Source organism: Lacerta agilis, chromosome 14 (genome assembly GCF_009819535.1).
Source record: "Lacerta agilis isolate rLacAgi1 chromosome 14, rLacAgi1.pri, whole genome shotgun sequence".
Classification (NCBI taxonomy): Eukaryota; Metazoa; Chordata; class Lepidosauria; order Squamata; family Lacertidae; genus Lacerta; species Lacerta agilis.
Window position 1 is genome coordinate 24,270,908 of NC_046325.1, and position 21,234 is coordinate 24,292,141.

Sequence of the window (21,234 nt, forward strand, 5' to 3'; positions counted from 1 at the left end):
GCTTGGGTGTAGCAACTGTCTTTCCAACCAAGGCATATGCAGCTGCTTTGCAGTGGGCTCCAGCCCCTCCTCTGCTTGCTCTGGAAGGTCCTCTTCTCCCACGACGTGGTCTTCCTTTCATCTCCCGGTTGCCATGGAAACCATCTTTGAAGTCAGCCTGATCGCAGTCTGCCTGAAGATGTTTATCAGAATTGCACAGATAACAGCGCTTAGCTGCAAAAGCTTTAACAGAGCTCTCAGCGTTTTCTCCACTCCTGGGCTTAGGCAAAAAGCAACCCCCCTTAACAGCTTTCCCTTTCTCTCTCTGCCTCCGGTCCTGTTCGTCCTGCAGCCTCCCAGTAACATAGTCCAGATTCAACTGGCTTGCAGGCATGGACTCCAGCGTTAGGGAAAGAGTCTCATAACTGGGGTCTAGTGAGCTCAAAAGGATATAGACCTTTTGTTCCTCTGAGAAAGGAACATTCAGCTGTCTCAACTTGTTGAAGAGTGCCAGCATTTTGGCCACATGTTGACGCACACAGCCTCCTTCTTGCAAACGTAACTCAAACAGCTGTCTAGTTGTATGAAGTTTGGCACCAGCTGACGTTCTTTGAAACACACGCTTAAGACACTCCCAAATTTGGTGGGCATTAGTGGCAGCGTCTATGTGCACCATCAGCTCTTCCTCTATGCCCATGACTATGTGAGCAGTAGCCCTCTGGTCTTTCTTAAGTGCTGCAGCAGCTTCAGCAGCAGGGGCTTGAACTGGTGGGCTCTGAGCACAAGTCCAAAGGTCTTTAGCAATCAGAAAAATCTCCATTTTCTTGGCCCAATCTTGCCAATTTCTCCCATCCAACCTTGGAAAGGGTGGCACGAAACTCTCATGGGACTGCGCCATCTCCCCCCTGGGGCTTGAAGTAACTCACGTGGCTGCAAACTCAGCACTCGCCTCTCAGCTCCCAGCTCCGGAAAACGGCTTCTCTTCACCAGCGAGGTTTCCCTGCTTTGTGCCTCAAAAGCATGGCACAAAACAGTCCTCCAGCTGGGCTATCGGCTGCCGGCCCCGCAGACATGCAGACCTCCCGTCCTGGCAATCAATCTCCTCAGGACGCCTCGCCATCAAAGCGTAGCTTCTTGGCAATAAAGCAATTAAGCCATTAAGCCATAACCTGTTTTGAATAGTGTTGATATTGGGTCATAAAACCTTTGACCCAAGTAGTGCTGCTGGCCGGCACTGCAATCAATCACCTTTACGATCATCTCCGACATCAATGGCGCCCAGGCACACTTCTGCTGCGCCCTGAGCGTTCTTCAATTGCAGAGTTTAGCAGAGTTGAATCGCAGCGTCGTGATGGCTTTTAGGTCTGCTCCGTGGCGTCGTGAAATAACTTGACAGACGCCAGTGCTACTAAACTAAACTAGGCTTTATTTAGTAGCACACACACACAAGTCCTACAGACTTGAGCTGCATGCTTGCAGCAAACTAACAAACTCACATCCAGCAGTAACGATACACTGAACACAGAGTGAGGCGAAGGGGAAAGTGAAACCAAACCTCCCCTTTTTCTAGACAAAGGAAAGTGCCCGTATCACAGTGGGCAAGGCTAAACTCCCAGGATCAGAACGCCTCTTGCATCATTAACTCTATGATGCCCAGAAAACCTGACAGAGGCAAACATGCATAGCATAAAACACACACACACCAAAAAAAATCCTTCTTAAATCTGACATAAGCTCAGCTTTAGAAAGGATAAAAAATTGTTCACTATTGTTTCAGGAATACTTTCCAAAATGTTCTCTCTCCCAATCAGAAATAGAAAACAATATTTCATTGATGTCTTCCACTGTGCTCTTAATTACTTACAGCTCATGAAGTAGATTGAGAAATCGGAGGATTCAAATCATCAAATCACATTGAATTTGATTGAATTATGCAGAAATGTCATATTCCAATTTTCTCCCCATCTTCAGTCCTTAAGTCATATAAAGATATGAGATTAAGATGGGAAGAAAAGAAGTACACTGCAAAGTGAATATTATTATTCTATAGCTTCTAGCAGGAAAAAAAGAATCAAGGTGCGTTTTTGTATCCCTTATCATTTGTTGATATCAAGACCAGCCACTGGAGATTCATTTGTTTAGTTCCAAATCCCTGCACACTTTGTTGTTTAAGTACCTAAATTTCACATGGGAACTAGATGCAAAAATGCAGAGATGTGTACAGAGAGAGAGCAGCAAAACAAAAACAACATATTTGGAGGCATACAGGGTTATTCTGAATACTTCAAAGATACACATGCATTTGAGGCTTTCTATTTTTACAATCAAGCAGCATATAAACTTTATGAAATAAATACATGTTTACTTTTTTATTTCATTTATTAAATTTGTATACTGCCTTTCATCCAAAGATCTCAGGGTGGTTCACAGCATAAAAATACAGACTAAAACTACAAATTACATAATAAAAACAAGAGCAAAAGCAAAGCAAAGTAACGCCCTCTTTCCCAAACACATTTAAAAGGACATAGTTAGTCAGCCAAAGATCTGATGGAAGAGAAAAAAATTTGCTTGGTGCCTAAAGATACATAATAAAGGTGCCAGCTGAACATCACTGGAGAGAGTGTTCCGCAAATGGGGAGCCACCGCAGAAAAGGTCCATTCTCGTGTTGCCACCCTCTGGACCTCAAATGGAGCAGGCACGTGGAGAAGGGCTTCAGATGATGACTGGGTTGGTTTACACGAGAGGTGGTCTTTGAGGTCTTGCAGTTCTGAGCCATTTGAGGCTTTATGGGTCTAAACCAGCACTTTGAATTGGACCCCGAAACTAAACGGCAGTCACTGCAGTTAGGGCAGGATTGGTGTGCAATGCTCAACCCATGTTGCTCCAGTGAGCAACCTGGTCACTGAATTCTGCACCAACTGAAGTTCCCGAAGCATCCTCAGAAACAGACCAGTGGAGCTGTTGTAGCAAGAGAGTTGTATATTTCATTTAGAGCATACTCCAGCTAAACCAAATCAAGTTTATGTCTCATTTATTTAAATGACGTAACCCCCCAAAACAAAAACAAACCAGAGACCTGTGTAATTCTCTGGCTGAAATCATTTTATATTTGAAAAACTTTCTCCACCTGGATTCTATCATTGCTTTTAGCATTGTTTTGTTTGTTTGTTTCCCCCTTTCCTTTCCTTTCCTTTCCTTTCTTTCTACAACGTGTATAATTCTGTATACATACAGATACTGAGGACCTGCAATACTTTGGCAGGTATGACTTAGAATAGTAAGGAAAGTGTAGAATTAACTTTACAATCTAGAAAAAATATTTTTTCTGACCATCAGCCTCTTCAGATAATCTTTCACTTCTTTGTTCCTGAGGCTATAGATTAAAGGGTTCATCATAGGGCACACAACAGTGTAAAAAAATGAGAGCACTCTGCCAGTTTCCATTGAAGAATCAGACTTAGGTCTTAAATATGTTAAAACTCCAGCTCCATAGAACAGAGTTACCACTGTGATGTGAGAAGAACAAGTAGAGAAGGCTTTGCTTCTGCTGGTGGCAGAGGACATCTTCATGATAGTAAGGAGGATATGGGTGTAGGAGATGAGAATAAGCATAAAGGGTAGCATTATGAAGACTACAGTGACAGTGAACATTATGATCTCATTCTTAAAAGTGTCTGAACAGGCAAGACTCAGAAGTGGTGGAAGGTCACAGAAGAAGTGGTTGATCCTGTTGGGCCCACAGAAAGGTAGAGTGAATATGAATGTTACTGGTACCAAAACCACCAGCACTCCAATGAGCCAGCAGGCCACAGAAATCTTCAGACAAATGGTCTTGTTCATAATTACTGTGTAATGCAAAGGGTGACATATGGCCACGTAGCGATCATATGCCATGGCAGCCAACAAGCAACATTCTGCTATTCCAAGGGAACTAAAGAAATACATTTGTGTGGCACAGCCAATGAATGAGATGCTCATGTCTTCTGACAGAAGATTTGAGAGCAATTTGGGGATTATTGTCGAGGTGTAACCAATCTCCAAGAAAGATAAATTCCGAAGGAAGAAATACATGGGGGAATGAAGAGCAGAATTGGTTAAAGTAGCAACAATGATGAAAGTGTTTCCCATCAATATCATAAGGTACAAAGTCAGCACCAGCAGGAATAGGATGATCTTTATAGAATGTACATCAGTTAACGGCTCAAAAATGAACTGAGACACAGACGACTGGTTCCTACCATCCATGTTGAGAGTTCAAAGCATTATAATCAAGATCTTTTCCCTCAATGCAGAAAAACTCTTTTTTCCCCCCTGCAGCAGGTTGCATCTAGATAATTTAAATAAGAAAAAATGTAAATAAACGGTACCCAAATGCATGTTAATAGTGAATAATGACAGTAAACATTGTACCTAGTAGGGGTATGCAGCAGCACTTGGAAGGGGCTGAAAAATGAAGCAAAGTTGGGTGTTTGAGGGCACTTTACTCCTCTTCAAACTGAAGTCTGATACCAATAAAGTGTCCGAGTCAGATCAGGTCTCCCACAAAGTCTCACATCACTTTGCTGTTCTGCAGTTTCTGTTTTATTTTGCACCTTTTAGTTCTTTTTCCCTATGTCCGTGGGCTTTGGCAAAAATAAAGCAGTACAAAACGTTGCCTGCAGATATTGCTGTTAAAACAGAGCAGCAGGATCTTATTAGAAAGCTAAATGCTTCATTTTTAAGAAAAAAGAAAGAAAGAAAGGGCTAGGTGTAGGAATTCTCAAGAGATCAGGTCCTCCCTTAAAGAGGGCATGTGTTGCGGTGCGACCTGGCAACCAAACCCTGTGTTGTGGGTGGGATCGTTTGGATAGCCACAACACCCTATTGGTAGGTCCCTCAATGCTGGGAGCAATCTGACCAATGGGACACAAGTAAAGAGCATTGAGGGACCTATTTAAGCCCATGCACGTCTACCTGAGCTTCCCCTTGGGTCTAGTGCATTGGAACACCTGCCCACCTCTCCCTGCATTTAGGGCTTGCACTTGACCTTGCTATGCCGTCATGTGTCACCTGTCATTGCGACAGGGGAACAGCAGGAATTTTCCCCACTTGGCTGATTGGCTGTAGCCACTTGGGTTTCACCTGCCACGTAGCAAATTGTCACAACTTGTAAGGTTGCGGATAGGCTCTGGTTCAGGTGATAGGGGTGGCAGAAGGGTCTGGCCACTCCTATGTGAAGGGTATTCCGGTAAAGGAATCCAGGGACTCAATGGTTTGGTCAAACCTGAGAGGGTTTGTGCCCACGCCAGAGTCCAGGGGGACATCCGGGTGGGAGACTGGCGGGGTCCCGCTTTTCGCTGTTCCTGGTGTTCACCCTTGGCTGACCTATGACAGAGCTCTGGGTCAGCGCTGTCTGCAAGGGTGCAGCTAGCTAGTCGAACCAGAGCCTCTGCAACCACTCACTTGATTGTAATCATTAAAGTTGTGGACTAAATTCTGCCAAAAACCACACCAAAATTTGAGTCTTGGCTGAATTGATTTCTGGGGGGTGGTTAAAAGGTCTAAACATGCAACTTTGCAGCACAGGCAATATTCTGTGTAAGCTCACCTTACCAGTCCTAATGGAAGACTTTCCTTCACTCCAGACACAGGCAAGGACAAGAAAGCTAAGCTGGTCATGTGAAGCAGCTAATGTTTTAGAAATGTGCAAGCAAGAATACATATCACTTGGTGCTTCCTAATTATTTTAAGCTAAGAAAAACAAGATACAAACCCCTGCTCCCCATTTAGAAAATATGAAAGTAATGTGATTTTTGGAGTTTCAATTGAATCATGATTATTTACATTTATTAGTTGCTTTTTGCCATGACAACTCAAAACAATTTACAGTATTTTAGGCACACACACAAAACCCCCAATGCATATTGTCGCATGCTACCCCAATCTCTGAAAGGTGTGAGACTCCAGGAGTTTGAGGCACTTACCCAGGATTTGGTTTCCTTGGAATGAGGGACAGCAGAGATGGTGGCTGCTGCATGATATATGGTTTATTTTCACATATATACAACCTGAGCCTAAGCACCCCAGAAGGTCATGTTTCTCCCATATTCACAGCCTTGGGATCAAACAGGAAACAAACATGGCTCTCACCCTCTGGCTTTTGTCTGCTTCTTGCCCATCTCATACACACTCAACTGCTCTGGTCTTTGTTTTTCCTCACTACCAGTTAGGTGAGAGAGGGAGGCCCATGGGGGTCCACCCATGTACTCTCTAGCGCAGAGCCACTTCATTTGTTATACTAATGACCATACTTATGGCCAATAACTCAACAAGAATCTTGCGTGGCTGATTCAACAGTCCAATTCTCCATTAAATTTTTAACACTTGCAGGACCCAGGACACCAGAAACTAGAAGGGACTCAGGCACCATGCAGGCTAACCCTCCAAGTTCACAACAATACATACATTAAAACCAGCATGTGTCATATGCCTCATGTCCATAACTCTCCCAGGAAGGCTCACCTGGCTATTTAAATAATCTATGGCATATTAAAGGGGGGTATTTTTTTGTTTGATACTATGGTATATATTTTGTGTTCTTATATTGTAAATCACCCTGTGATCCTCAGATGAAGGACGGTATAGAATTTGGATAAATAATAAATACATAAATAACCAATATTAGTTATTTCACTACCTGACATCATGATGACTAGAAAATACTTACCACAGTGTAAATCCACCAAGAGTAATTAGGCAGAGGAGTGAAGGACAAAACAATCACAGTTCAGTCAAATGTGTTCCGAAGCAGAAACCACTATGTATTCTAGTACATGTAGCAGAAATGCTGGCTATTTCCAGGAACTATGTAGATGTGCATTCCGTCTCAGAAACACTTAATCCATATAATTTATATCAAGGCTTGAGGGACTCACTAACACTGAAATCCCATGGTTATCTATGCTCACAGGTAAGAGGGTATCAGACTACAGCATTAGCCTATGTCCAAGCCATACAGTCTCCTGCAGTACTCCTGTGTTACCTTTTTCCACTAGTATGCTAGTGGATGTCCCAAGTGGATGTTCCAAGATGAGCTGTGGGAGAAACACAAATAGTAAGACACTTGACTTAATTATTTGGGGATTAGTGACATATGAAGAATGAAACAAATGGTGTATTTCCCATTTAATCTACCAGTACAGACATCTACATTTTATTAAAAGTCTATGCTACACAACTGAAGTCATTGCAGTAGAATATCCTATGTCATCTACAACCCAAAATTAACACCCCATGTTGTCTTCAAAAAACAAAACAAAAACACCTTTATAAATGCACAAAGCTTTCTGTGCTCCATCTGTTCCTCGCTATTCAAAAATCGATGATATCTGTGGTACAAAACTAAGGCAAATGTGGTCAGGAAACCTACTAGTAAAAATCTAGAAGGGTAAGGTTATTTAAAATACACCCTAGTGTGAGGATTTCTACCTTTCCTTTATCAGGGAAAGCAGGCTGTTTGGAAGAATCATCACCATATCCTTTCCCATAGTCGCTTTTCAACCTTTCTTGCATCTGTTGAGATTGACCCTCTAGAGAGTTGAACTGTGATTAATTGTTTAGGATCTCCAAGAAAAATCATACATATATATTTCTTTGATGGGTTGAAAAAAATAATTAATCATCTGCCACATTCAAATCTTCAAATGGCTACAATGGACACTAGAGGCTCCATCCTGTTCTTATAGTTGCTTACTACTATTCACCATAATTGTTAAACAACTAAGTATTATTAGTACTGTTTACAGCAGATACTACTTAATATTTATTCATGTATGATCAAACAGTCACTTGTTCTGTTCATTGTTTCCACCATATGATCCTTTAGCTATATTCAATGTTACTATGTGAAGAAATGTGTGCATTGTTGATATAGACACTACTGGGGGCTACCACCCTTGCTCGCATTGCTTGCCAACCTGGCCTGCCCCCACCATCATCAAAGCCCCTTTCTTTACACCTTGCCAAAATACACCATCCCCTCACTGATCAGGTGGCGCTGTGGTCTAAAACACTGAGCCTCTTGGGCTTGCCAATCAGAAGGTTGGCAATTCGAATCCCCGCAACGGATTGAGCTGCAATTGCTCTGTCCCAGCTTCTGCCAACCTAGCAGTTCGAAAGTATGCCAGTGCAAGTAGATAAATAGGTACTGCTGCGTCAGGAAGGTGAACAGTGTTTCCATACACTCGGTTTCGGTCACAATGTTCTGTTGTGCCAGAAGTAGTTTAGTCATGCTGGCCACATGACCTGGAAAGCTGTCTGTGGACAAACACCGGCTCCGTCGACCTGAAAGCGAGATGATTGCTATACCCCATAGTTGCCTTTGACTGGACTTAACTGTCCAGGGGTCCTTTACCTTTACCTTTCCCCCCTTCAGCCGCCATCTCCCCACACCTCTGTCAACCCTCTGATACCCTTGCAGTTCCATCAATCCCCACCTCTTGCAGCTCCTTCAGCTCCCCCACCCTCACTGTTCTTTCCATGCCCTCAACCTCTCCACCCCCTTCAACCTCCATCCCATCAAAGCTCATTCAACTCCCCACACTAACCTATCTGTCAAACTCAATCTTGTGGCCAAAGTTCTTCACTGTTTTAAAGGGCCTGCAGGTATCTGTTCTTTGCATTAAATATGTGTTAGAAAGCAACAGACTGGCTTTCATTAGCCAGAACTTACTGAGACTCAGTTCTGGCACCTCTCAGGTGGGTGCCATTGCCATTCTCAGAGAATGAGGGAGGTGTTCCTGGTGAGTTCTGGCACCTCTTTTGAAGATTAACTTGTAGCACTGCCTATAATTTAATATGAACCATTCAAAATGAGCCCTCCCAGCCTGTCGGATGACAACATGTGTACCATATAAGAGCTAAGCAAACTTCAGGTTACCTTCAGGAGCTAGGTGCAAAATGGCAGCTCAAGAGGCGGAACTAATTACCAGCTCAACCATGTAAACTGGTCACTGGGAAGGTCTGCATTTGCACGTACAAACCTATGTCCGAGTTACTCCACCTCAGGGACTATAAAGCAAAATTCTAACAGTGACCAATGAAGCTGCATAAGTGTCAAAGACAACCAATCAATACACCTATTTCACAAAATCTTCATCTCCCAAGGCCAATCAGGTGTGGGTAAAAAAAGAAAAAAACATCCATCCCTGACAAAAGACCTAACCCCAAGGGAGGGTGAACGTGGAATTCTTGATTCGATTAGGGCTACTATTGTAAATTGGACCACCTTTTCTAGGCCAGGCTGCCCCACATTTCCCAGAAGTCCAATGATACTGTGGAGACTCCCAGGGAATCCCATGAGGCCTTCAACTACTGGAGACTCACCACACAGGACATCCAAAGCACCTTGACCACAGAAGTGGTCAGCATATTGGGATTTCTCATAATAACCATCTGCAACAGGCTACATCCAGACAGTGAAAATGTCAGACCAGTAAACTTTATGGCCAATTTAGGATAGGAATTCAGGTTTTTCTCTAGCCAAAGTCCAACGTACAAAGTCATACAATCATTTTCCAGATCACTGTTCTGTATCTGTTAGCTGACCCTAACAAGCTGGACACATTGTGTGATGTACAGCTGCTCCTTAGGACACACACACACACACACACACACACACACACAAGCATGTGGATCATCATAGTTGCCTGCATTTTAAATTCCCCTTGGGGATGTGGATGGGGGGCTGTTATGTCAAGATTTTGTGCTTCAAAAATTTACAGTTAAACCACTGATGAAATCAACTTCTTTCTTATGTATGTATTTATGGATGGATGGATGGATGGATGACCTGGAAAATAATTTTATCGTTTCTTCCAGTTTCATTCAGAATACATTTATTCATAGCATGTTAATATGTTTAAAGGAAAAACAAACAATTCTGTTCTATGTAAACCTAAGAAGAAATCTACTACCTTTGTGCAGGAGACACAACCTATGTCCTAATCAGCCAATTAAATAAGAAGAGAGCAATTAAGGATTAATTAAGTCAGAAGGTAACAACTTTATGTTGCCACAAACACACAAGGCCCATAACCTCAGAGAGACTTTGTCAAATAAAGCCCCAAGGCACAAACTTCAACAGGCCACACTGGACTCATAATAAACAGCTGAATTTGAAGACTGGAATACCATTGGGAGAGTTTACAATTAAAGGGAGGTTTGCCAATTACTTAGTATGATGAGGATTTGTCCTGTAATGAGAAGGGGCAGCTAATCTTACAAACATTTGTTTCATGTGTAAACTTTTTCCAAATAACTAAATATTGTCCTCTTACTTTATGAAAACATATATTGCTGTAACAGTTCTCCAATGTTTATTTTAATTGTAAAGAAACTGTAATTCCAATTTTCAGTCTTTAATAAACATCTACGCCAACTCCCCAATTGGAAACATGGTCTAATTAAAGAAACTAATAGCAGATTGCTCAAAGGCATAGTTAATGAAGTCCTAGAGTTATAGCCCCCCAATACATACACCCATTCCTCATGTTTTATATCTACAGGGCCAACGTTTGGGGGTAAGGAGGACACAATTTATTGGTACCCAGATATCCAGGGTGTGGGGCAGTCCAGGTTTCAATCCCATTACTATGAAAGAAAAAAAAGAATCAAATTTGTATATTATGTTTGATATTTATGGGAACTTATTTATCTATGTATCTCTTGTCCAGTTCTTCAAATATTGCCATAGGATTACGCCATTGGTCTATTTGTAAAGGGTTAGGTCCAGATGTAGCTGTGCTTAGAACAGACCCACAGAAATAATGATTAACTTAAATATCCTTAGGTTTAGTGGATCTGTTGTAAGCATGACTAAGTTTGGATACAACCCAAAATGTTTCCAGCCATGTTAGACCTTTTGATGCTTCAGATAGCATTTTATTTAAACGGGCTTGAGATTGTTGGTTTTTGACCAAGCAGTATACAAGTCTTGTTAAATAAAATCACATTTAAAAAATGAGGAAATCATGTATTAAGACCAACTGAAAATTTGCAAAATATCAAGCTGTGTAGAATTTGAGAAAAGATGGGGGAATCTAATGGCATCATCATCATCATCAATCATCCAGTATGGGTTAGGGAAGATATTTCATGTTTGTTCAGTTTCTCATTTGGCAGTCTTTATTTCTCTCCATTTCTGAATCAGTTTGTGATTGCTTTATTACTTTCTAAAGTTGTTATAAAACTTCATTTTGGAAAATAAAAAGGAAGTGCAGTGAAGTCCCACAGTCTTTGCCAATGCTTCATGTGAACTTTCTTTAATCTCATCACCAGTGAGTGAGAAGTGGAGTTACACCTTTTTGATGTCAGCATGGTATTGGGATTAGGTGAAATAGGGGCAAAGGATGGGCAACTCTAGATTGGTGACGTCCCACATGTATGCACATACCTATAGGATGTTACTACAAAGCTGGAGTTCCCCTGATTTCTCCACAACACAACTCCATCCAGATCCTGGAGAAATCACTGCCACTGCACTGCCAGAACAGTAGCACCACCACTCTGTCCTGCCCACCCCATGTTATGGATTCATGAGATTGTTTCAGCTACATCTTGAAAAAGATATGGAAAACATGTATTCCTTCCATCATTTATTTATTTTCATATGTACATTTGAATGTAACCTTCCTTTGATTAAGTCTCTCAGGGCCTCTTTCACCTTTTTCATTTCTCAGGGTGTAGATAAAAGGGTTGAGGACAGGGGTTATCACTGCTGTCAAGATGCTCACCACTTTCTTGAGATCCAGGGATGGTCCCTTGGATTGCCTCAGTTTCATGCCAGTAAAAACTGAGAGTCAACATGGAGCTATTGAAGTCCACTTCATTATGGATAGTTAGGGAATAGCAGAAACACCGGGGGGCATATTTTACTTAATATAAATACATTAAATTAATACAAATTAATGAAATGTTATTAGAACAGTATGAAATGATATGAATTAATTGGAAACGTAAGTTTGCCTTGGTGAAGATTTGACGTTTTCTCCCCCCAAACAGTTTTTCATCTGGGCTTCCACTGAAATGAGGCTGCATTTTAAGTTGTATTTCCCCCCCCCCCCTGTTTTTAAGTTGTATTTTAATCAATTGTTTTTATACCTGATATTAGCCACCCTGAGCCCGGTCTTGGCCGGGGAGGGCGGGGTATAAATAAATTATTATTATTATTATTATTATTATTATTATTATTATTATTATTATTATTATTGAATTCTACTCATAGTAGTCCTACTGAAATGGATGGACCAGTTGTCATGTTTGTTAATTTCAATGGGCCTGCGTATGAATAAGTGTAGATACAATCCTTTAACATTATTTGTACATTATGAGTGGAGAAAACTCCTTGTTCCAAGTCTCAACTATTCTAAGGTACCATTTAAAAAAGAATCTGAGAAATAGGCATCTTGCTCGCACAAATGGACAAGTAGATACACAGCTTAGAGCTACTTCTGGATCTATTGCTGTTGCTTGAGGCTTAGGTGGCCTCGGTGGCACAGAGTGTTTTCCATCAGCTTTGGCTGGTGGCCCAGCTGCACCCCTGTCTGTACAGAAATAGCCTAACTTCTATCGCCTATGCTCTGGTAGTCTATAGGTTAGGTTACTGCAATGCATTTTACACAGGGCTGCTTCTGAAGATGGTTTGGAAACTTCATCTGGTGCAGAATTTGGTGGCCAGGTTGCTCGCCAGGGCAAGACAGTTTGAGAATAGTACACCAATCCTGAGGACCCAACTGCACTGGCTAACAATTAGTTTCCAGGCCCAATTCAAAGTGCTGGTTTTGACCTATAAAGCCTTAAATGGCTCGGGATGGCAATACCTTAAGGCCCGCCTCTCCCTGTAGGAACAAACCTGGACCCTGAGACCATCATCCGATGCTTTTTTTCAAGTGCCCACTGCACAGGAGGTCCAGAGGGTGGCAACACAAAATGGATCTTTTCGGCAGTGGCTTCTCTTTTGTGTTATGCTCTCTCCAGGGAGGTTTGCCTGCAACCTTCATTACATATCTTCAGGAGACAGGCAAAAACACTTCTCTTTAACCAAGCATTTGGCTTTGTCTGATTAACATTCTATGTCCTTTTAAATGTGTTTTTTTTGGGAGGTGGGTTATTAGTTTGTTACTGTTTCTGTCCTTTGTTTTGTGTTCTCGTTTTTTATTTTTATATTGTGAACCGCCTGTGATCTTCAGATGAAAGGTGGTACGCAAATTTAATAAATAAATATGTATAATTATAAATAAATATACTACATTTGATATCTATCCCCAGAATTAATACTTGCACTTAACATGTTTTTAGGAGATAAAATGAAATTGTTCCCCAGCTTCTGAAAGTTTAATAGATTGCAGACAAGCCAATTTCACAGGCGCTGTCTCATTTCTGTATAAACCTCTGGTTTCATGCCACTGGGATAAGCAATCTTCATAAGTTATTAAATGGGCCAAGTAAGTGGAGAAAGCAGGGAATCAATGATACAGAAAAAGGTTTGGAATTCGCCTCTTCTTTATTAACTTTCCGCCAATAACAGGGAAACAATTTTTTTTTAATGTAAAGAGAAAATGGTACCATTCACTGTATTATATTAACAAGTTAATCTTCAAAATTTACTGTATTCGCCTCCACAAAAAAGGCTTCCTTCATACCCATATTCCTGAAATTGCTGGGGGGGGGGAATGCTGGGCTAAATTCTTTGGTCCTGCTTGATATGTATGTTTTCTACATTAAATAACCAGGTATAGCAACCAGCTGCGAATGTTCCCATATACATCAGCACTGGCACCGTATCTATGGGTGGTCCCCTACACAATTCTAATGCACCTCATTAGTCTCATAGGAACACGTACAGATCCCATTGATACATCTTTTCCAAATCTGACAGCAGAACATTTTATCCCAAGAAACAAAAGCAAAACATTAAATATGAGAGGTTATCGCAACCACATCTAATTTATCAACTAAATGGTTTCAGTTTTCCAAATTGGATTTTCAAAGGCATTGTGAAAGGTGGGCATCTTCCAAGGATTCTCCCCAAGGCTTCATTTACATCTTTGTTCCTTAGGCTGTATATGAGGGGGTTGACCATTGGAGTGAGGACAGTGTAAAAGAGAGAAAACACTTTGCGAAGATGCCTTAGGATGCTGACTCTCGGGACCATATAGACCATTATGAGTGTTCCATAGAACAGGCTGACCACCAACAGGTGAGAAGAGCAGGTGGAAAATGTTTTTTTCCTTCCAGTAGTAGATGAGATTCTTAGGATTGTGGCTATGATATAAATGTATGAGGTCATGGTGAGCAGGAAAGGAGGTAAAGTGAATGTGCAGGCAAAAACAATATATATGAGCTCCACCCAATAGGTGTCACTGCAGGAGAGCTTTAGCATGGCTTTTAAGTCACATATATAATGATCTATTTCATTGGGGCCACAGAAGAATAGCCATGACATTGAAATGGTTGTAATGGTGCTGACCAAAAATCCACATACCCAAGACCCAGCTGAGAGCTGGAAGCACAACTGGCCATTCATGAGGGATGCATAATGCAGCGGTTTACAAACTGCTAAGTACCTGTCATAAGACATTGCAGAAAGGAGATAACATTCAGTTCCTGCTAGGCAAGCAAATACGTAATACTGCACTAAACAGCCTGCAAATGAAATCTCTTTCAAGCCGGTCAAGAAACTAGCCAGCATTCTTGGGAGAACAGCTGAACTATAGCAGATCTCCAAGCAAGACAGATTCCCCAAGAAGAAGTACATTGGAGTGTGAAGGCATCGGTCAGTCACAATGAGCACGGTGATGAGAAGGTTCCCACACAGGGTCACCAAGTAAATAATCAGAAATACCAGGAAAAAAAGACCTTGCAGTTTAGGGAGATCCTCAAATCCTAGCAGGATAAATTCTGTGACAGTTGTTTGATTTCTCCATCCTGCTCTTCCCATAGGTTTCTTTCTGTGTGGGGATGAAATAAACCATCAGATCTCTTTGAGAAGGAGCAACAATTTAATCAACAAAGCTAAGACAATGGAAGCTCAATTTTATCAGTCTCCTTCAGCTGCTGCAGAAAGTGCATAGAGAGATTTGCCTCACAGTGGGACATGTCTCTGCCCAACAACGTTTTTTTGTTTTTGTTTTGTTTTTTAAACACAGTCCCAGTGCCCATATCTGTCCCCTTAACCAGGGACAGTGGGCCTTTCCTGTGGGCTTTATGGTCAACCTTGCAGTGCCCTCATACCGTGTGAAACCCAGTCACTAAAAAAAGAACCAGTTCACTAATAAGAGAAAAGAAAAGCACTTTACCTTAATTACAAGTGTTTAATAAAAGCTGTTATGCTGTCAAAATCCCTGTACTGCAGTTTTCTGGAAAACTAGTTGTTGACATGCATCTTGGTTTTCCTGTAGGATGTTCTCTTTTAAATCACCCTTAATCTACTCAATCTGCTGCCTGCAGTTCCCATTGAAACCAAGCAATTTAAGGCTGACACTGTCTCTGGTTGTGCTACAATATGCTCTAATGTTGGGAGGGAACTACTTAAATAAATGAGCCCATTCCGATCTACAGCAAGCAGAATGAAGAAACTCCCTTTACAATACTTCTGCAGTATAATTAGCAGAAGCACTGTAATTATCACTGCTAATTACAGAGATAGAAAAATATAACACATGTTGTTAAATGGTGTTTTCTGTTGCAAATTTTTAAACAAAGAAAAGCAGCAAAAGCACAGCAAAAGAAAAAAATGCAAGGAATAAAAGGGGGGTGTCAACTTAACATTAACAATACAAGAAGCATCAAGTCATCCCTCTTAATTCAAACATACAGATTGATGCATGCCATCCAAATGTCTCAACAGGAATCTAAAGTTGGTGTTTAAACAAAGTACATTCAAATATAGTAAGGTTGTTCAGTTCTTCAGACCATTGCATAATAGAAGACGAGTATTTATCCTTCTGGGTTCAGAGTATAAGCCTGAGGCACTATAGATAATATAGGAATAAAGTTCTAAAATTCATGAACATCCTCAAATAGCAATGATTTCACCAATACAAAACTGACATGGACAACAATAACAAAGGAATTATTATTAATAATATTTTTTTCTCCAAGGAGCTCAAAATGGCACACATCATTTCCCAACTCCTCATTTAGTACCCACAAAAACCCTGTGAGATAGGTTATGCTGAGAGACAGGGATTGGCACAAGGTCACCCAATGAGCTTTATGGCTGAGTGGGGATTCAAATCTTGTTTTCCCAGGTCAAAAGCCTCAATATGGTATTTCCAGCATTACAACTCCAGCATCTATATGAGTTAGACAATCTTGTAGGGGCATTGTGGAGTCCAGTACAGACAACCCATGTTTTAGGTTGCCAGAGTAGATGTGGAGCAAGGGTGGCATAGAGCAGGGTGTTTCAATTGCAAGCAGTTTCACACAAGCACACAATTACCTGGAAAACAACCCTCACACAAATTGGGAGTTGCCTGTATACCCAAAATATTTTTCTTTTCCTTTTCTTGCTCAATCAATAAACATTTTATATAGATTCTAAAGCAAATTCCAATTGTTTAGGATGTTCATTGTAAACAAATATAAAATGGTACATGTTGGGGCAAAAAAAATATATATCTTAATTTCACATATACAATTCCTGAAATTCTTTTAAGTGGACATTCCAGGGATAGCACATGGATGGGAACTTTAGCATACAAGGTGCATGTTCAAGTTATGATTCCTCTCTTAAACTGCTCCCATTGTGTAAAGAATAGTTTTAGGACACATTATTAAAGGTAAGCATTCCTAAGCATTACTAGAATTCCTGAATACATAGTGGTCCCATGAGGGCTACACATGGGGAAGGTTACTTCCACTGTCCCTATTTTGTGAGTGCATTTCAATCACAAACCAGCAATTTAACATTGTACAATTGAAGCAAAGTTGGTGTTCCTTTATCTTCCTTCCTTCCTTCATTTATTTATTTGACTTGTCAATTGCTTGTTACCCAAAGGTCTCCAAGTACATATAGAAGCATTTTAAATACATAAACTGTATCAAATTTGAGGTGGATTTTTAAGTAGAACAAAATGGTGGCTTACACATTCAGTTTACCACTGTTCAAAATGATGCACATTCAATTGACAAATATTTTCATTTCTTCTGATCGTTAAAAAACTGGATCTGTCATGAAGCTGGTGAACTTCCTAAAACCTTTCCACATGGCTTCCTTCACTTCCTTATTTCTCAGGCTGTATATGAGGGGATTGACCATGGGGGTCAGGACTGTATAGCAAAGAGAGAAGATTTTCTTCACATATCTGAGATCGCTGGACCGTGGGAGCATATAGACCAGCATCAGAGTTCCATAAAAGAGAGCCACTACAGTGAGGTGGGATGAGCAGGTGGAGAAGGCCTTTTGCCTCCCAGTAGTGGAAGGGATTTGTAGGATTGTGACAATGATGAAAATGTAAGATGTTAATGTGAGTAGAAATGGAGGCAGTGTGAAGGCACAGGCAAAGATGAATGCGGTCATTTCTACAACATATGTGTCGCTGCATGATATTTCTTTGATGACTGGGGACAAATCACAGAGGTAATGATCAATTTCATTAGGGCCACAGAAGGACAATGAAGACACTGAAAGTGTTGTACTTGTGCTCACCAGAACTCCACTTGCCCAAGACACGGCTGCCAACTGTAGACATAACCTACCATTCATGAGACTGGCATAGTGTAATGGTTTACATACAGCTAGGTACCTATCGTAAGACATTACAGACAGGAAGTAGCATTCAGCACCTCCGAGGCAAGCAAATATATAAAACTGCACAAAGCAGGCTTTTATGGATATACTTTTCCCCCCAGTCAAGAGACTTGATAATATTCTAGGCAGGATTGCTGAGCTGTAGCAACATTCCAAGAAAGAGAGGTTCCCTAGAAAGAAATACATGGGGGTGTGAAGCTGTCGATCAGTCACAACCAACAAAACGATGAGAAGGTTTCCAGCCATGGTCACCAAGTAGATCACTAGGAAGAGTAGGAAAAGAAGAAATTCCAATTTATTAAGGTCTCCAAATCCTAAGAGTATGAACTCAGCAATAGTTGTTTGATTTTGCTTCTCTCTCTTTGCCAATGGCATCATCTGGAGAAAATCAAACACAATATATTTAACATTATATCATTATACCAGACTCGTTCTCATATGCTTAAACTCTGAAGCTATTATCTCTCCAAAGATTGAACATCAAGACCTTTTCTTTACTCAGTAGTAAAATGTTAATGACAAGTCACTGTGAGCTTTCAGTATTTTGAAAACTAAAGTTTTGATTGATTGATTGATTGATTGCCTTCTGCTATCTGCTGCCATTGACATGTCCTGTGAAACCTCACTACAGATGGGAGAAAATCCAATTTTGCTGATATTAGCAGAGATCTTACAGTGGGAAGTGTGAATATAGAGGAGAACCAGGCTCTTTGTTTTCATTATATCAGTCTTTATCATCAAATAGATTATCTCTTCAAGAGCACAGGGAACTGCTGCCTGGGGATGCTTGACAAATGCAACTTTTGTGAATTCTGATTAAAAAACTAAGCAGATCCACACAGCCCAGACTAATTTATTTGCTGGGGTTTAGTAATCCACTTGGTTTCATACTTCCTGAATGTTCAACTCATTTGAAAAGTGTGCCGACATCTATTAAATACGTATTTATAGAGAAAACACATTTGAAAATACATATTAAATGCAATTTTCATGTGGCTATTAATATAGGAGAGCACGTGTAAAACTGACAGAGACAAAATGTAGACTGACTTATCCAGCTATATCCCTGCTGCTGCTAGAAACACAGAAAGCAATGGATGTTGCATGTGCAATTCTGTAAACAAATTTCCCTTTGTAGGCTTCCAGTCCAAGAAGCCCCCAATACAACATCAACTCAGTGTTGTGGTGTTGTGAATGGTAGGTTCAGTTTGTGGAAATTATTAGGAATCAAAGTGACTATGAAATGAAATGTTGCAGTGCTGTTTTCATATATTGTTGGGTGGTTGGTTGGAATGCTGCACTCTTCCAGGTTATTTGATTTGATGCTCACTCCCCCATGGTGTACTATTTCAGGACCACTAACCATCCTTGGGTTTTGTGTTTTTGTTTTTTGGTCTGTTTAAGGTCTTCTCATTCAGGGTCTTCACTCCCTTCCTACAGTGTTGTTTTGTATTTCCATGAATTTTCAGACTCCTACAAGCCTGCTGATCCTTCCCTCTGTATAAGTGAAACCAGGTTGGCTAAATAAGGACCTGAACTCAAAAATCACTATATTGTGGTGTGTAACACCACAACAGCTACAACAGCCAGAATAATAATGTATAAATCTATGGTACAGTCATTGTAAGGAAAACTGCAAAGTTCTGGTTAAGTTATCTTATCACATAAGGTACATCATAGAAATGTTTTGAAAACAATCACTGAAATAGTAAATAGTTTTGAGCATGTTCCCTGCCAAAAAAAGAGAGATTAAAGGTATTGAATGTAATATTTGGGGGCAGGGGAGAAGCAGAGGGCTTGGACCGGGATGATAAAATTAGGATTAGTTTGGAGGTATAGACAAACTGCGAATGGTACAGAGAAAAAAAAATAGACAGAATATTTCCTCACTTTATCTCTAAAGGATTAAATTCCACAATTTTAAAGTGAACCAAGCTGATTTTCACTTTTTTTGACTAATGAACAGATTAGAACTCAGTTATTCATCAGTTTTCACATTTCTCTGAATTTTGCGATACACATCTTGGCTCAAAATGCATACAAAATACCTATCTAAAATTAAAATATGTACAAAATATGTCTTTTAGGATACAGTGTGTTCAGAAATGCATATTTTATGGGGAAATACTTTAAAATGTGAAATTTTATGCAGTTGACAACATTGATATGGAAACAGGATGGAATGGATGCATGACTAAACACATGCAAAACTAATCTGGAGAGAAAATAGTTCGATTTTTACACACACACACACACACACACACAGCATTAAAATTCAGGGTCATCTAATTAAATTGATTAGCAGTACATTAGTAGACAGACAAAAAAAGCTGCTCTGCAGAAAACACATTATTAATTCATGGAATATGCTGCTACAATATATGTTGATGGCCACTTACTTAGGTGGCTTTAAAAAGACATCAAGCAAATTCTTGTAGAACAAGGAAGGGGAACCTCTTTCAGCCTGGTCATATTTTCTCCACATACAAATGGCAAAAGTAGGGAGGACAGCAGATGTGTCTTTTTTCTTTGTACAACTGGTTTTATTCTAAGCTATGTACAGAAGATCAAACCTATCCATTCTCAAAGAAATCAGCCCTGAGTGCTCACTAGAAGGACAGATCCTGAAGTTGAGGCTCCAGTACTTTGGCCACCTCATGAGAAGAGAAGACTCCCTAGAAAAGACCCTGATGTTGGGAAAGATGGAGGGCACAAGAAGAAGGGGATGACAGAGGATGAGATGGTTGGACAGTGTTCTCAAAGCTACTAACATGAGTTTGGCCAAACTGCGAGAGGCAGTGAAGGATAGGCGTGCCTGGCGTGCTCTGGTCCATGGGGTCACGAAGAGTCGGACACGACTGAACGACTGAACAACAACAACATGTACAGCCTAGAGAGAGATGATATGGCCTGAAGCAAGGTTAAGGGCTAGATGGAAATCTCTGGAGGGCTGCATTTATCCTCCAGGCTTGAGGTTCCCCTAGTTAGTCAGGGAAAGTGTAAGAGAAGTGCCCACATATGAAACTTTTTTTTTTACCTTAATGTTGAATTTATATCATGACAGAAGGATTTATTCTGTAACTCAAGGCTGCATTGTATTCTTCTGTTCTCTATAGAAATACTCATGACTTGGTTGATCTTGCTCGAAATTAATCTTCATTGATTCAGCGGAACTTACTTCCAGGGCTGCAGTCATTATCTTTCATATCACCCCAGTATATGAGCCCAATAATATATACTGTAAATTGATTCTGATATAGTCCTTAACATTCCTTCCCCCTTCTGTCTTCCCACACTATTCTGAAGAGTTTTGCTTTGGTAGCTGTGATGTCTATGTAGTGTCACAATATGTTGAATGTCTCCACTGGGTGGTTATTTATGGACCACACAGCAAAAGAATATCCCTTGACTATTCTGTTAATAGGTATATCAGTCTACAGAGGATAATATTTTCATTATC

At 40.6% G+C, this 21,234-nt stretch overlaps 3 protein-coding genes across 3 annotated transcripts; all 3 read right to left on the bottom strand.

The window, feature by feature from the left end:
* Positions 1-3,283: 3,283 nt before the first annotated feature.
* Positions 3,284-4,228, bottom strand: LOC117058520 (olfactory receptor 10A4-like). The gene has a single exon (XM_033169719.1). The coding sequence runs from the start codon at positions 4,226-4,228 to the stop codon at positions 3,284-3,286; it is 945 nt and encodes a 314-aa protein (XP_033025610.1).
* A 9,742-nt stretch (positions 4,229-13,970) lies between these two features.
* On the bottom strand, positions 13,971-14,960 carry LOC117057899 (olfactory receptor 5B21-like). Its single transcript, XM_033168739.1, has one exon. The coding sequence runs from the start codon at positions 14,958-14,960 to the stop codon at positions 13,971-13,973; it is 990 nt and encodes a 329-aa protein (XP_033024630.1).
* A 2,217-nt stretch (positions 14,961-17,177) lies between these two features.
* Positions 17,178-18,149, bottom strand: LOC117057900 (olfactory receptor 10A6-like). The gene has a single exon (XM_033168740.1). It carries the CDS (start codon positions 18,147-18,149, stop codon positions 17,178-17,180), a length of 972 nt encoding a protein of 323 aa, XP_033024631.1.
* Positions 18,150-21,234: the final 3,085 nt, after the last annotated feature.